Source organism: Marmota marmota, unplaced genomic scaffold (assembly GCF_001458135.2).
Source record: "Marmota marmota marmota unplaced genomic scaffold, marMar, whole genome shotgun sequence".
Taxonomy (NCBI): Eukaryota; Metazoa; Chordata; class Mammalia; order Rodentia; family Sciuridae; genus Marmota; species Marmota marmota.
In genome coordinates, this window is record NW_025999897.1 from 2,688,952 (window position 1) to 2,703,412 (window position 14,461).

Consider the following 14,461-nt stretch of genomic DNA (forward strand, 5'->3'; position numbering starts at 1 on the left):
GAATTTTTTTTTTTTTTTTTTTTTTTTTTTTTTTTTGTGGTATCAGGATTGAATTCTGGGGTATTCGACCACTGAGCCACATCCCCAGCCCTATTTTGTATTTTATTTAGAGACAGGATCTCACTGAGTTGCTTAGAACCTCACTTTTGCTGTGGCTGGCTTTGAACTTGTGATCCTCCTGTCTCAGGCTCCAGAGCCACTGGGATTACAGATGTGCGCCACCGCACCTGGTTATGGTTGACGTTTTGACTTGGATGTTATTACAGACTTCATAAAATATAAAAGAGAAGTTTAGATTTTGTAGCATCAATAACTTAATTGTGACCTTGAGCCGGAGACTAGTTGAAAGAAACTACTTAGATAGATAATTAAGCAAGTTGAGATAGGAATGGCCTAGAATTTATAATTGCTAAATCTTTAAAAAAATCTCTTACTTTTTCTTTTCTCCCTGTCTTTAGGATTTTTGTCCCTGAGTCATGGAAGACAGAAGAGCTGAAAAGTCATGTGAACAAGCATGTGAGTCACTGAAGAGGCAGGACTATGACATGGCCCTCAAGTACTGCACAGAGGCCCTCCTTTCTCTCGGCCAGTACTCCATGGCAGACTTCTCAGGGCCATGTCCACTGGAGATAGAACGCATCAAAATCGAGAGTCTTCTTTACAGAATTGCCTCATTTTTGCAACTGGTGAGTTAACACTGTTGGCATGCCAATGTGGAACTGGGTAAAATGGCCCTTTTTGGTGGTCAGGACTATGGCTGGTTATTCCTGTACAAATCAGCTAATTTTGACTTGAAGAGATATGAGTGAAGTGCCTGGTAGTTTCGGAATATCTTTGATGGTTAAAACTGTGTTTTTAAACTTAGAAAATTGTGCTGTGGTGCAGCATTTTGAATTATTCACTCATTCCACAAGTATTTACTAAGTGACAAGTATTTACTAAGTGACAGTGTGTACCACATACTTCTCTAGGAACTTGGTGAATGTACTGATGAAAGAAGATTCCTTCTTCATGATACTTTTTCTGGTAGGGGAACAGACAAACAATAGCTACTATAAATAAAACACTATAGATTAACTACATGAAAAAAGGAGAGCAGGGCAAGGGAGTACCAGGGTTGGACATAGGGGCAGCTTAAAATATTCAGTGATCAAGATAGGCCTACTGAGAAGGAGGAGGCAGGGCTGAGCCACAGGGAAAGCTGGAGGAAGAGCAATACAGGCAAAGGGAACAGTCACGCAAAGGCCCTGAGGCAGAAGCATGCCTGCCATGTTTGAGAAATAGCTGGGAGGACATTGTGATTGGAGTAGGGTGTGCATACAGGAGAGGAGAAAGGGCAGAGCCTGTGGTCATCCTAAGGACTGATTGTTTCTGTGAGGCAGGGAGCTGTGGCAGCACTTTGAGTGGAAGAGTGGTATGGTATGATTCAGTAGGAATTATGTGACTTACGTTGAAAAGAGATTATTAAGGAATAAGAGTACATGTAAGAAGACTAGTTTGGAGACTGTTAGAATAATCTAGGCCAAAGATGACAGTGACTCAGCCCCAAACGCTAACAGTGGCAATAGTGAGAAGTTGCTCTTTTGAAGGTGGAAATGGTCAGATTTGCTGGGTGTGGGAATGAGAGAGACAGCTGTCACAGTCACTTGCCTCAATTAGAAGAATGGAACTTCCTTCAGCTGAAGTGAGAGACGGTAGAGGGGAGCAGGTGTTGTGAGCTCACTTTTGGACCTCTGGAGTTGGACATGTCATTTACTATCCTGTGGGAGGCATTGAGTGAGCGTTCGGGTGTGCAGGCATAGAGTTTGGGAGAGTCCGTGGGATACAGTCTAGAGCCTGGTGAACAGAGTGGATAGAGAAGAGAGGACCAAGGCTTTGGTCTTGTGGTACCACAGTGTCAAGAGGTTGGACACAAGAGGAGGAGCCAGCAGAGTGGCCTGAAGAGTAACCTCAGGAAAAGGAAAAGGGAGAAAGCCGGGTGTCCTGGGAGCTGTGTGAAGAAAGTACCACTGACAGAGTGGGCAAACGTTCTCCAGTATCAGTGGCTACCACTGGGCACGTGGCAACGTGAATGTAGCTGTGGATCTGACTGGAGTAGGCAGAGGAGCAGGAGTTTAGACAGGAGCAGGAACAGGGTTAGTGGGAAGCGGGTAGATGAGGTGGTCACAGTCTGGAAATTCTCTCCTCATGGCTCCAGTTTTCTCATTCAAGCTTGGGAGGAACCTGAGGCTAGCTGAAGTGAAAGAAGGTGAGAAGTCTGGGTGGGGGTCAGTGGACAAGGGAGTTGTGCCGGTGTGTGTGTAGAGTGTCATTTGTGTAGAGTGTCGTGTGACCCTCCCTGAACACAGCGTTAGTTCTGCTCTGTGAATTAATGGGTTAAATTTATAACCTTTGTGATTCAACTTTGAGACAAAGATGAGCTTCTCTTTGCTAACATCTTTGTTGAAAGCGGTCCTTGGGCCAGGCATGGTGGTGCACGCTGGTAATCCCAGCGCTTCTGTAATCCCAGCACCTTGGGAGGCTAAGGCAGGAGGAACACCAGATCAAAACCAGCCTCAGCAAAAGCGAGGCACTGAGCAACTCAGTGAGACCCTGTCTCTGAATGAAATACAACATAGGCCTGGAGATGTGGCTTGGTGGTTAAGTGCCCCTGAGTTCAGTCCTTAGTAACAACAACAACAACAACAAAAAGCAGTTCTTGAACTGCTTAATTTTATCTTGTATCTTTTTATTTTGCAGAAAAACTATGGACAAGCTGATGAAGATTGTAGGCACGGTATGTTTAAAACCAGTACTCTTTTCTGATTTGAAGATTTTGAATTATTTAATTGAGCAATGTTTAAGGTCCAATTTTTTTTTTTCATTTATAATTTCAAAAGCAATTCTGATATTAAAACCTCCCGCCTTACCTAGAGACTGGTATGGATGAAGCTTTCCTGCTACCACTGGTATGCATTTAAACACTGCTCCTACTTATGAAAATTGATGTTTCTGTCCACTTCCCAGGAGCTTTGACGATGTGTGCTTTTAAATTTTGTGTGAGTAGTTCTAGTCAGTAAGAGCCCACAAGTAGCACGGATGGATATGAATTATTAAGCTTGGATACATTGAAAAGGAAGACTCATCCCTCCCGAAATATTTTCATTAATCAGGAGATTTTCCTTAGAAAATGGTTAGAACTTTTTCCTGTTTTCTTTTGGGCAGGAAATCGAGATTTATAATAAGATTCTTGTTCTCTGAGTACCCATAATATAGTAACCCTGTTCTTCATGCTGCCGTCTCACTAGAGTGAGTGAGTCTAGGAGCTAGTGGGAGAGGAGTTCTGTACATGTTCTCACACAACTCTTGGTGGAATTTTTTGCACAGCTCAGTGACTTGGATAATATGATGTTTCATTTATCCAGAGTTGGACGTTGGGGCCAAGGTGTTTGACATAAGTTAATTTTTTCCCTTCTTACTCTGTTGTGTCAGCACTTCAAAAAGTATTAAGCATTTTTGTTGTAAATCTTACAAAACTATGTTAAGTATTCCTGTGGTATAGTGAACATAATTCAGCCATTCATTAAAGATCAGCTACCTCTCGGTGAACCTTGCTTCATAATGTTGTAATAGTTTGGGAGTTAAATAAGAGATATCCTGTACAATATTCCTTTAAAAAAATTCCTGCTATCTTTGGACATTAAAAAAAATACCAATAGGCAAATAATAATAATTCAAATAATGTAGAGAATTATGAATAAAGGAATGATTTCTCTTTCTTCCCTCAGACTGAAGAAATATTATTATAAGATTGCTATATCTTCTGCAGCTTTCTCTGTAGTGATAAACACAAATGCTTATAATACATAAATAGGGCTTCGCCTTTAAAAATTAAAAAAATAAAAATAAAAATTTGTATCGCGATCCCAAAGCTGCTTGCTTGCTTATATATCAGTACATCCTGGATCTCTAAGTATATACACTAGCTCCAGTTTCTGCTTGATATTCCCTGGAATGGGGCTGGGGTGTAGCTCAGTGGTATAGCACTTATCTATAGAATATGGGAGGCCCTGGGTTTGATCCTCAGTGCTGAGAAAGGAAAAAAAAAAAAATCCTTAGTATGGATGAGTTATAACTCATGAGCTTTAACTATTTTCCTGGATGAGCTTTTACAGGATTCCAGTTTTCTCGTCTGTCTTTATAAACCATCTTGTAATAAACATAAATTCTTCCTTATTATTGCCTTTGTTTCTGTAACATAGTACTAGAAGTTGGATTCCTGGGTTAAGGTGAGTGTGCACGGACAGTTTTTATAGATACATCAGATCAGTGTCAAATGCACATACCCCCAGCAATTTATCTTTCTTTTTTTCTTTAAATTTATTTTTTATTTTCTATACTTTTATTTATTTGTTTTTATTTTTTTTTTATATGGTGCCGGGGATCGAACGCAGTGCCTCATATATGCTAGGCAAGTGCTCTACCACTAAGCCACAACCCCGGCCCACCCTCAGCAATTTAAATGGGAATGCCCATTCCTTGAAATCTCACTAACACTGAAACCTACCAGTCTTGAAATGTTGCTATCTCATGTCTGAGAAACAGTCCCTCTTTAATTTTTACTTTCCTGACTACTAGTGAAGTTGATACAGTCTTCTCATTTTCGAGATAATGTAAGTCAAGATCACAGAAAGTTCATAACATGAAAAGTCACAGAAAATGAAATGCTTTTGGTGAAGGAACATACGGAAAAGGGTTGTTTTTTTTCTGTTAATTGTATTATTAAATATTTTAAAATTTAGGAATTACCCATATAAAGGTTGAACCAGTTCTAAGATGAAGTGGTCATGACAAGTCTGATCTGTGGTGTTGAAGGAGTGTGCGGTGGAATGCAGCTTGGTGTAATACATTCACCCCTTTGACCCACTAATCTCATTTCTGGGATACTATCCCAAGTAAATAATCTGAAAGAAGGAAAAAATTGTATGTAGAGTGGTGTTCATTGAAATACTGTGTGTTTAAGTGAAAAATCGATTAGCTTGATTTAGGGTGAAGTTTATTAATTACATTCTATGCACTCCTTGTTTATAAAAATGTGATAAGTAAAAAGTTGGAAAGTGGTCACTTTTTAAAATATAAAGCCATGTATGCGAAGTTGGTAGATTGAAATAGTTGGGAATATTGGCCAAGATTCTTTTTGTAGTTATCGAGTTGTGATATTATATGTATTTTTTTCTTTTTAACTTTCAGCAATGTTATTTTTGTGTAAGAAAATATGCTGTGTGGTTGGTTAGTTAGTTAGCAATAAAAAGCAAGACAAGAATCTTGGTCTCTGTTAATTATTGCACTGCTTTGTTACACTGAGATGCTTCCAGGGTTAGCTTTGGATAACTCCTATCTTGAGTGCGCCAGACCATTGACTTGCTTTGCATTTTATGTGCCGTGTGGTCTGGTTGTGTATTTTCTTTCTTTGGGGCTGCTGTTTGCGTTTCTTGCAGCTCTCAGCATGCCTTATTGCAGCTGCCCTCTGCCCTTCTCTCCTTCCTGCTTCTGACCTACTACAGGTTAGGAAATCAGCCCTGAAATCTTTGTTGTGGAATTCAAAAAATGCTTTTTAATTGTGAAAAATTTAAAATATACAGGAAACCAGAGGAACTAGTATAATAAACACTCATATTCTCAGAACTGAGTTTGAACAATAAATGTTCTGTCCATATTTCCTATATTGTTTTCTTAAATAACTGTAAAGTAATCATAGGCATTATGACATCTACCTCTAAATACTTCATTTTTTATTATCTCTAAAAAAATAAGACAAAGCTACAATATTTTATCCTAATAAAATTGACAATAATTCCCTAATATTATCTAAAACCCAGTCCATAATCAGATTTACCTGGTTGTCCTCCAAATACTTTTATGGCTGATTTGTTTAACCAGGAACTAATCAGAGTCATAAAATTTTGAAGTTGAAATTCTACTTCAGTAAGGGAAAACAGGCCCTGGTACCCAGAAAGATGTATAAATATCATGTCTTAATTTGAAAAAAAAAAAAAAAAATTCTGAGCAAGGACTCAATGGCATCTAGAAAATAAGTACATAGGCTATGAGTTCATGGATCTTAGTCCCAGGGTCAGTGGTGTGTTGTGAATGGTTAAGGTGGGAAGCCAGCCATCACTCGTTGAGTGAGATGCTTAAGTCAGTTTTCACTATCAGAACATAAAACAGGAAAATTTTGGGAGATTATAATTGGTTTTCCGCCCCTAAAATAATCATTATATATAAAACTTATTTTTTATATTAACAAAATGAATGAAATAAATGGAGAAAATGAAGTAAAAAAATAATCTCACCAAGACATGTGATGTATAGGCAAAACTTCAGCCTAAACATAAGGCTTCAATAGTTGAAGAAATCCATCATTACAAGTTCCTTTCAGTTTATTACTTGACCTGTGAGGTAAATGATTCAGTAACCAATAGCCCCTAATAAGAGGCTAACCCATGACCTGTTAAATTGATAGGTGATTGAATGAGCCTGCTATACTCTCCTTGGGAAAAAACGTAGAATCTTCAATTACTTTCTTCTCAGGAGAGTTTTGATTAAATACGGGTAGTCCTAGACTTACATTCTACTTGTTATTTTTTTGACTTCATGATGATATGAAAGCAAGAGACACACATCTGTAACCCTAGTGAGATGGGAGGCTGAGACAGGAGAGTCATAAGTTCAGAGTTAGCCTCAGTAAGCAACTTAGAGAGACCCTGTCTCAAAGTAAACAATAAAAAGGGCTGGGGATGTGGCTCAATGGTAAAGCGCCCCAGTACCTTCCCCCTGCCCCTGCCAAACAAACAACAAACCTCAAACCAAAGAACTCCAGGGCTTTGTGCATACTAGGCAAATATTCCACCACCAAGCTACATTCCTAGCCCTGAATATGGATTTTGATTGTTCTCTGGGCTAGTAATGTCTTGTCCACTAATGTCTCATGATGCTGGCCAATAACAGTGAGCTGTAGCTCCCAGTCAGCCTTGGGATCATGAGGGTGAGCAGTACATTACAGTATGCTGTGGTGATCAGATGTGATGTTGGCTAGGTCGGGTGTAGCAAATGCATTTTTTTCTGTGATGCTAGGAATGGAACTTAGCCTTGTGTGTATTAGGCAGGTGCTCTACACTGGGCTGCACCCCTAGCCCTTAAATGCCTTTTGGATTTACATTATCAATTTACAATGGGTTCATCAGGATATAACCCCCTTATTATTCAAGGAGCTTCTGTAGTTTTAATGATAATTACAAAAGCTTCTTTCTGGAAATATATGTAGTTAATGGGATAACAGTATTTACACTATATCAGTCTTAGGCCCCCTGAAATGTGTTATTTTATTTAATCACATTGTGTTTCTAGTTTTACATATGAGGAAACAGGCTTGTGAGATTAAGTGGTTGAAGAACACAGAGCCAGTTCATAGTGGATGTGAGGTTCCCAAGTGAGGATTTTTTGCTCTGAAAGGCTACCCTGCTCCTTTTTGTCCTCTATTGCTGCCTGTATGTACTTTAAGAGTTTTACAGACATAACAGAATTTGAAATTCTACAATAAAGGGGCTGTTCATTTATTTTAGAAATGAAAAAGTTGAGGCTCAGAATCATTTAATCATTAATGAGGCGGAGATAAGAATTTGGGTCTTCACACTCTTAGTCTACCAAGTGTTTTATCTATTCACCAGGCTTATATTTTACTTTTTTGTGATACTGGATCAAACCAGAGCTTTGCACATGCCACTGAGCTACATCCCTAGTCCTTTTTAGTTTTTATTTTGAGATGGGGTTTCACTGAGTTGTTGACTGCACTCGAACTTGCAAACCACCTGCCTCAGTCTCCTGAGTCGCTGAGATTACAGGTGTGCACCACCGCACCTGACTTACCAGGTTTTTAAAAGTAGAGATACAGTCTGATTACATTGCTTAATCTATTGTCTTTTAGATACAGGTACTATAACTTCTTTTTAGAAAATTCCCTTTATACAAGCTTTATTTCTCCAATAGGAATTTAAAAAAACATTTTATTTTGAAAAAACTACAGATTAGAAAGTTGCAGAGATAGCACATATACCCTTCCTACTTTTTCCGGATTGGTTACATATTATATAACCATAGAACAGCATCAGAACCAGGAAATTCACGTTAGTCCAATGAGTGTGTATGTTCTGTGTCACATTATCATATGTAGATTTATGAAGCCATGAAGAATCAAGGAACAAAACTGCTCCATTACCATGATTACTTCCCTTGTGCTCTCCCTTTATAGTTACAACCACCATCCTCCCTACCTTTACTAACCCTTGGCAATCTCTGTTCTGCTCTTATCATTTTGTGAGTGTTCTATAAACAGAAATCTTACAGTATGTGACCTTTGAAGATGACTGTTTTCACTCATTGTGTAGTACATTTAAGTTGTGCATGTCAGTAATTCACAATTTCATTCTCCAATAGGAATTTAAGACTTTGTGGAATTAGATCTTGACTTTCACTCATTATTTCCCCTTCATGTTTATTAACTGTTTGTTGTTGTTTTGTTTTACCTGTGCTGGGGGTTGAACTCAGGGCCTTATGCATGCTTGGGAAGTGTTCTATCACTAAGTTATATCTCTAGCCCTATTAACTGTTTTAAGTAAAAGGTCTTCTGTTTAAATTGATAGGAACAAGAAGTTAAATTATAGAATAATGATATTGGGATAGAACATAAAATCAGAAAAGTGAAAGTTTGTTTAATATTTGAGTTAAGATTGAGGACGGGTATACTCCCTGTAAACTAAGTTTTTTAAAAGAAGTATGAGTAGATGTTTAAGGAATAGTCTTTGAACTTATGTGAACTCAGCTGTAGGAGTCTTATGGTTATCTGACTAACTTTGAAATGCCTAGATTTTCTAATTATGCAGTTATAATCATGAGGGATCATTTTTTATATATTTCATGTTGTGACTCAGGGAATAATTGTTAGTGTTAATTTTATATTAACTAGTTATATTTCTACAAAAAAGGTAATTTAAAATAAATGATACCTTGCCTTTATGAAATCTCATTAAACTGTACTGAAGGCAAACTGAAATTAAAGATGATTATAAACACTTGAAAATAGCTCTCTCCCACTTGCCTAGTGTGTGTGAGGTCTTGGGTTCAATCCCCAGTACTGCAAAAACAAAAAGAAAACTGAAAACAAAAAATCAGAGCTTTCTCCCATGGGGCAAAGAAAATTGTCAGAAGAGTAGCAAAATGCCTGTGCTTTTCTCAGTAAGCAAATTAGTGGGAAAAAGAAAAATTAGCAATTTAACTATGGAAACAATGAAATAAGGGAGTGTCTAAGCAGAGGATTTGAAAAGTCTTGCTTTTTCACAGTTAGGATTTCTCTTGGAGGCCTACAACAGAGATGGCAAAATCTTGAGTTCTGAAACTGAGAGGGAGGCAATGAAGGAGGTTTTTTTTTAAAAAAATTGCATTTTGTTTTTTAATATCTGTATTTATTTTATTTATTTTTATATGATGCTGAAGATTGAACCCAGTGCTTCACATGCGTGAGGCAAGCACTCTACTGCTGAGTTACAACCCCAGCTCCAAGGAGTTTTAAGATAGAAAAATACAGTTAAATAGATTTTGTTCTACAGAAAAACCGTCTTAATCCAGTTGCTGAACAGTTACCAGAGGTTAACTTTGCTATAATCACACAGAAAATGAATCTGTGAAGTTAGGTTCCTTATGAAGAAGTCAGAAGCACTCTAAGCAGCCAGTTCTCTTTTTCTCTCTCATGCACACATAGGCTACAGTTACAAATATCATTTTAACAGTGCTGTAAGTAAAAAGTTTATTCAAGCATGGCAATGAAATAAAATCCTTTCATGATATTCTATGGAACCAGATTTCAGTTGTTTTTATGCTTGTGTGGTCAGTGTTTTAGTTTGTGATTATTTTATACAATGAAGAAATTGAGGAACACTAAAAGAATTAGTGTTAATGTTTAAACTGGAGCACTGAAAATAAGACAGAAGAAATGACCTGTGTTTCTATAGAATGAAAACATACAGCAAGAAGGCACCCAAGAGTCTTCCTAGTGACCTGCAGGTGAAGAAAAGGGGACTTCCAAAAATAAACAGATTTTAACATTAAAATTTACAGTACACCCAAGGGGGCTGTGAGATCATGAAGACTTTTGTGACAGATTAAAGAACAAATACTGAAAAGAGGAGGGTAATAGAGATTTACAAAAAAGTTTGTTAAGGTGTTTAAAGCTAAACACTTAGAACAGGTCTAGGTAATAAATACCTAATTTTTAATAGTGTTAGGGCTTTTTATTTTCCTATGCATTTCTTCCCCCCGGCCCCTAGGGCTTTGTGGATGCTAGGCAGTTCTCTACCACTTTGCTACATCCCCAGTTTTCCTATATGCTTTTTTTTTTTTTTTTTTGGTACCAGGGATTGAACTCAGGGGCACTCAACTACTGAGCCACATCCCCAGCCCTAGTTTGGATTTTATTTAGAGACAGGGTCTCACTGAGTTGCTTAGCACCTCGCTTTTGCTGAGGCTGGCTTTGAACTGGTAATCCTCCTGCCTCAGCTTCCCGAGCTGCTGGGATTACAGGCATGTGCTACCGGGCCTGGCTTGTATGCACCTTTTAAAGGAAACATTTTTATCTGCAAAAGACCTTGGTAGGAAGGACATCAACTGCACAAAAGCTATAACCCACATATCCAAAAGCATCTGTTTACAGTTAGAAGAAAGGAGAAGACAAGGGAAAGGGATGAGGTAGACAAGAATTATGTAACAAAAAATTAGCAACAAGGACACTTGGTGAGATACTGGTATTTGCCACTTTTCTTATTTGATTTGTATTACACTTTTTGATACTTGAAACAGATGGCCATTTTAACCTTCAGTTAGTTAATAACTTTGATTTAGGCCTTTCACTCTTTTGGAGTCTGTTTATATACTTTTGTCCTTTTCCCCATAGGTATACTTTTATGTTTGTGGTGAATGGAATCATTATAAAAAAAATCAAATGGGTGATTTTTAGGAAGGGAAATAATTTCAATTTTGAGAGTGATTATACCTAAGCAGTGACTAATTTCACTTTGTTAATTACTAAAGGATTTAGTTTTTATGATAATTAAAAAATTTCTTTTGAGAATTTTTGGAAAAATGCCTTAATAGGCTAAGCTTTTCAATAAGAAACTTTGGAAAGAACTTAGGAAAGAAATTACCTAATATGGGTCTTGTTGCTGAATAATAAAGAATAACATTCAATATTTTTTATTTTTATGTGGTGCTGAGGATTGAACCCAGCGCCTTGCACGTGCTAGGCGAGTGCTCTACCACTGTGCCACAGCCTCAGTCCCCAAAAGGAATTGCATTTTAATTGTTATTTTTTTTCCCTTGTGAATAGCCAAGTCTATCTAACTGTAACCAAGGCTATTTGTTTTTTGAATGGATACTTCTTTTATATTACTTAAGTTTTAGTACAAAGCATTTCAGTTAAGACATATTTCAGATGTTAGAAAATATTCCAAAAGTTCAGAGTGAAACCGGGGATAAGGGACTTGAATGCAAAAACACAGCTGAGGTGTAAGGAGTGCACACTTCCTCTTTTATAACTCCTAGTGGTCAGAAAGAGGCAATTCAGTCTGAGACCAGCTTAAAGTAGAATCCACACATATTTGGTGGGAAGAGAATTTTTCTGCAAGAAATTTTTTTTTTTTTTTTGCTATTGGGTATTGAACCTAGGGGTGCTATACCCAGCCCTTTTAATATTTTTATTATTATTTAAAAAATATTTTTTTAGTTATATAAGAACATAATACCATCATTTTATTTATTTATTTTTATGTGGTGCTGAGGATCAAACTCAGTGCCTCATGCTTACCAGACAAGTGCTGTACCACTGAGCCACAAACCCAGCCTTATTTTTTATTTTTGAAATTGGGTCTCACTAAGTTTCTGAAACTGGCCTTGAATTTACGATCTTCCTGCCTTAGCCTCCTAAGTTGCGGGTATTACAGATGTGTGCCACCTCACCCAGTTTTTGGCAAGGAATTTTACTGTGGCAGTGGAGATCAAATCCAGGGGAGCTTTACCACTGCACTTTATTGGCAGCCCTTTTTATTTTCTTATTTTTGAAACAGAGTCTTGTTAATTTGCTGAGGCTGGTCTTGAACTTGTTATCCTCCTGCCTTAGCCTCCCAAGCTGCTGGAATTAATAGGCATGTGCCATTGCACTGGGTCCAGTGGACTTTATACAGTGTGGTCTTCTACTAATATTTAAAGGGAACATTACTTTGAAAATAATTTGGAAAAAAATACAATTTCCAAAATATTTTCTTTTCAGCAAATTATTATTATTATTTTTTTTTACAAAGAAAGCTAAAGAATGTACAAACTAATAATGGACTCTTGGATTTTGTAGTAAAGATTGTAGTAAAGATAAAGATTGCCCTATTATTTGAACCATTAGTAGTTGCAGTGAGAAATAATCTCCAATGACAAGGCATATGTTAGAAATGTGTGAGCCTTGTGATTGTAGTAACTAAATCTACACAGATTTGCAAACAATTTGGGTAGCTTTTTTCATGACCATTGCACTATTAGATTCCTAGTTAACTTGCTGGTTTTGGTAAAGGCTAATTCTTAATTGCTTGGGAATATCTAATGTTGACATTTGCAGTTTCTATTCTTGTGCATTTTAATGCCAAAAAATCTTTTGTCACTGTCAAAAATATGAGAATTTTATTTAGCTAATAAATCTGTAGTTTTAAAAGCTCTTAAGTAGCCAGAAATCATAGGTTGAACAATATTTTTCACTGGAGCACTTTTCTCTCTTTTTTTTTAATATATATATTTTTAGTTGTAGATGGACACAATACCTTTGTTTTATGTATTTATTTTTATGTGGTACTGAGAATTGAACCCAGTGCCTTAAATGTGCTAGGTAAACGCTCCACCACTGAGCTACAACCCAGCCCACTTTTTTCTTTCTGTAGAGACAGTGTCTCACTTTGTTGCTCAGGCTTGTCTCAAAATCGTGGGCTCAGATTATCCTCTCTTTAGCCTCCTGGAATAGATGGGACTACAGGCATCTTCCACCAAGCCTGCCTAGAGCCTTTAAAAAAAATTGACCATGTAGTTTTTTGTTTGTTTTTAATTGACAGTGCATATATTATAAGGTACAATGTTATTATTTCAAGACATGGATAACATGATCATAGCAGGGTATACCTGTGTTTACCCTGTGTATACCTGTGTCGCTATGTGACTTATACAGTCGAGGGGGAGAAATACAGAATGTCCATGTGCTTCTGCCCTTTCAATGCTTTATTCACTCAAATCACTCAATACGATTTTACTCTATAGGTTCTCAATCAAGAAAATGACAATCCTTAATGTTAGGCACTGCAGTAGACACAATCAATCCACAGCAAACACTGCAAACACTCTTAATCATGACAGGCTCATGACAGACATTCCCTCTGCATGCTAAGCTCAAGTGCCAGATCTAAAGTTTCAAGCCTTTGGCTCTAAGTCCAGCAAGTGCACACTTACTCAGACCACAGTGATCATGTCAGGAACCAAGGCAGACTTCTCCTGGGGTGGAGCTGATGGCTGGTTGAGGAGAGGGTTGTAGGGATAAGTTGCAGTTATTACAGGGTCAAGATGTGGCTGTAGAGTTTGAGAGCAGTGAGGAAGATGCAGAGGATCAGGCAAACGATGAGAAGAGTTGGGATGTCAGTGCAGGTCCTCATCAGGCTCTCCAGCATGAGGGCATCACTGTTGGCTGGCTGAATGTCTGTTCATTTGCTCCATCATTTATACTAAATTTTGGGGCTTCTGACCACTCTTTCAGTCCCTATCAGCTGCCATTGTATTTCTCAGTGATGTTATATGCCCTGGGGTTAAAACATCTGATCTGGTGGTCTCCATCCTGATTTTTTTGCTTCTCCCCCTTATTGGGGTGAGGGCAACATGACGGAGACTTCACTCTGAGCTTATCAGGGTAGTGATAAGGGAGAAGTGATTTGTTTATGTCGGGGCTATGCCTGATGATGATAATATTGGAGGCATTCCTGGTGAGACTGCAGATTTCAAAGTGGAGTTTTAAAATGGAGTTGCTTAGGCTAAGGCCTAAGGCCATCCCTACAATCTGTTACTTAAAACATTTATATTTCTTTGTATTGGAAATATTACAAATCCTCTCTAATAGCTATTTTGAAATGTACAATTAGTTGTAGCCAGAGTAGTTATCCTACTGTACCATAGAACATGAGCTTTTCCTCCAATCTAGCTGCGTATTGGTGGACTCCAGTTCTCCCCATGATTTTGTTGTGATTGCAATTGGCTATAGGTTATGGTTTAATATGTTCATTGGCATAAGTTTTCTCTGTCCTTCATGTCTTGGACAGATGTGAAACACCAATGTTTTCATCATGTATTTGTAGTTATT

At 37.7% G+C, this 14,461-nt stretch overlaps 1 protein-coding gene across 2 annotated transcripts in view; it reads left to right on the forward strand.

Annotated features, from left to right (window-relative positions):
- Positions 1–14,461, forward strand: part of Helz (helicase with zinc finger) — a 167,804-nt gene that overhangs the window by 29,421 nt on the left and 123,922 nt on the right. For both annotated transcript variants that reach the window (XM_015504838.2, XM_015504839.2), the window contains exons 3-4: positions 459–686; positions 2,740–2,776. In XM_015504838.2, the coding sequence (XP_015360324.1) occupies positions 477–686; positions 2,740–2,776 (247 nt within the window). In that variant the 5' untranslated portion in view covers positions 459–476. The remainder of the gene's footprint in view (positions 1–458; positions 687–2,739; positions 2,777–14,461) is intronic.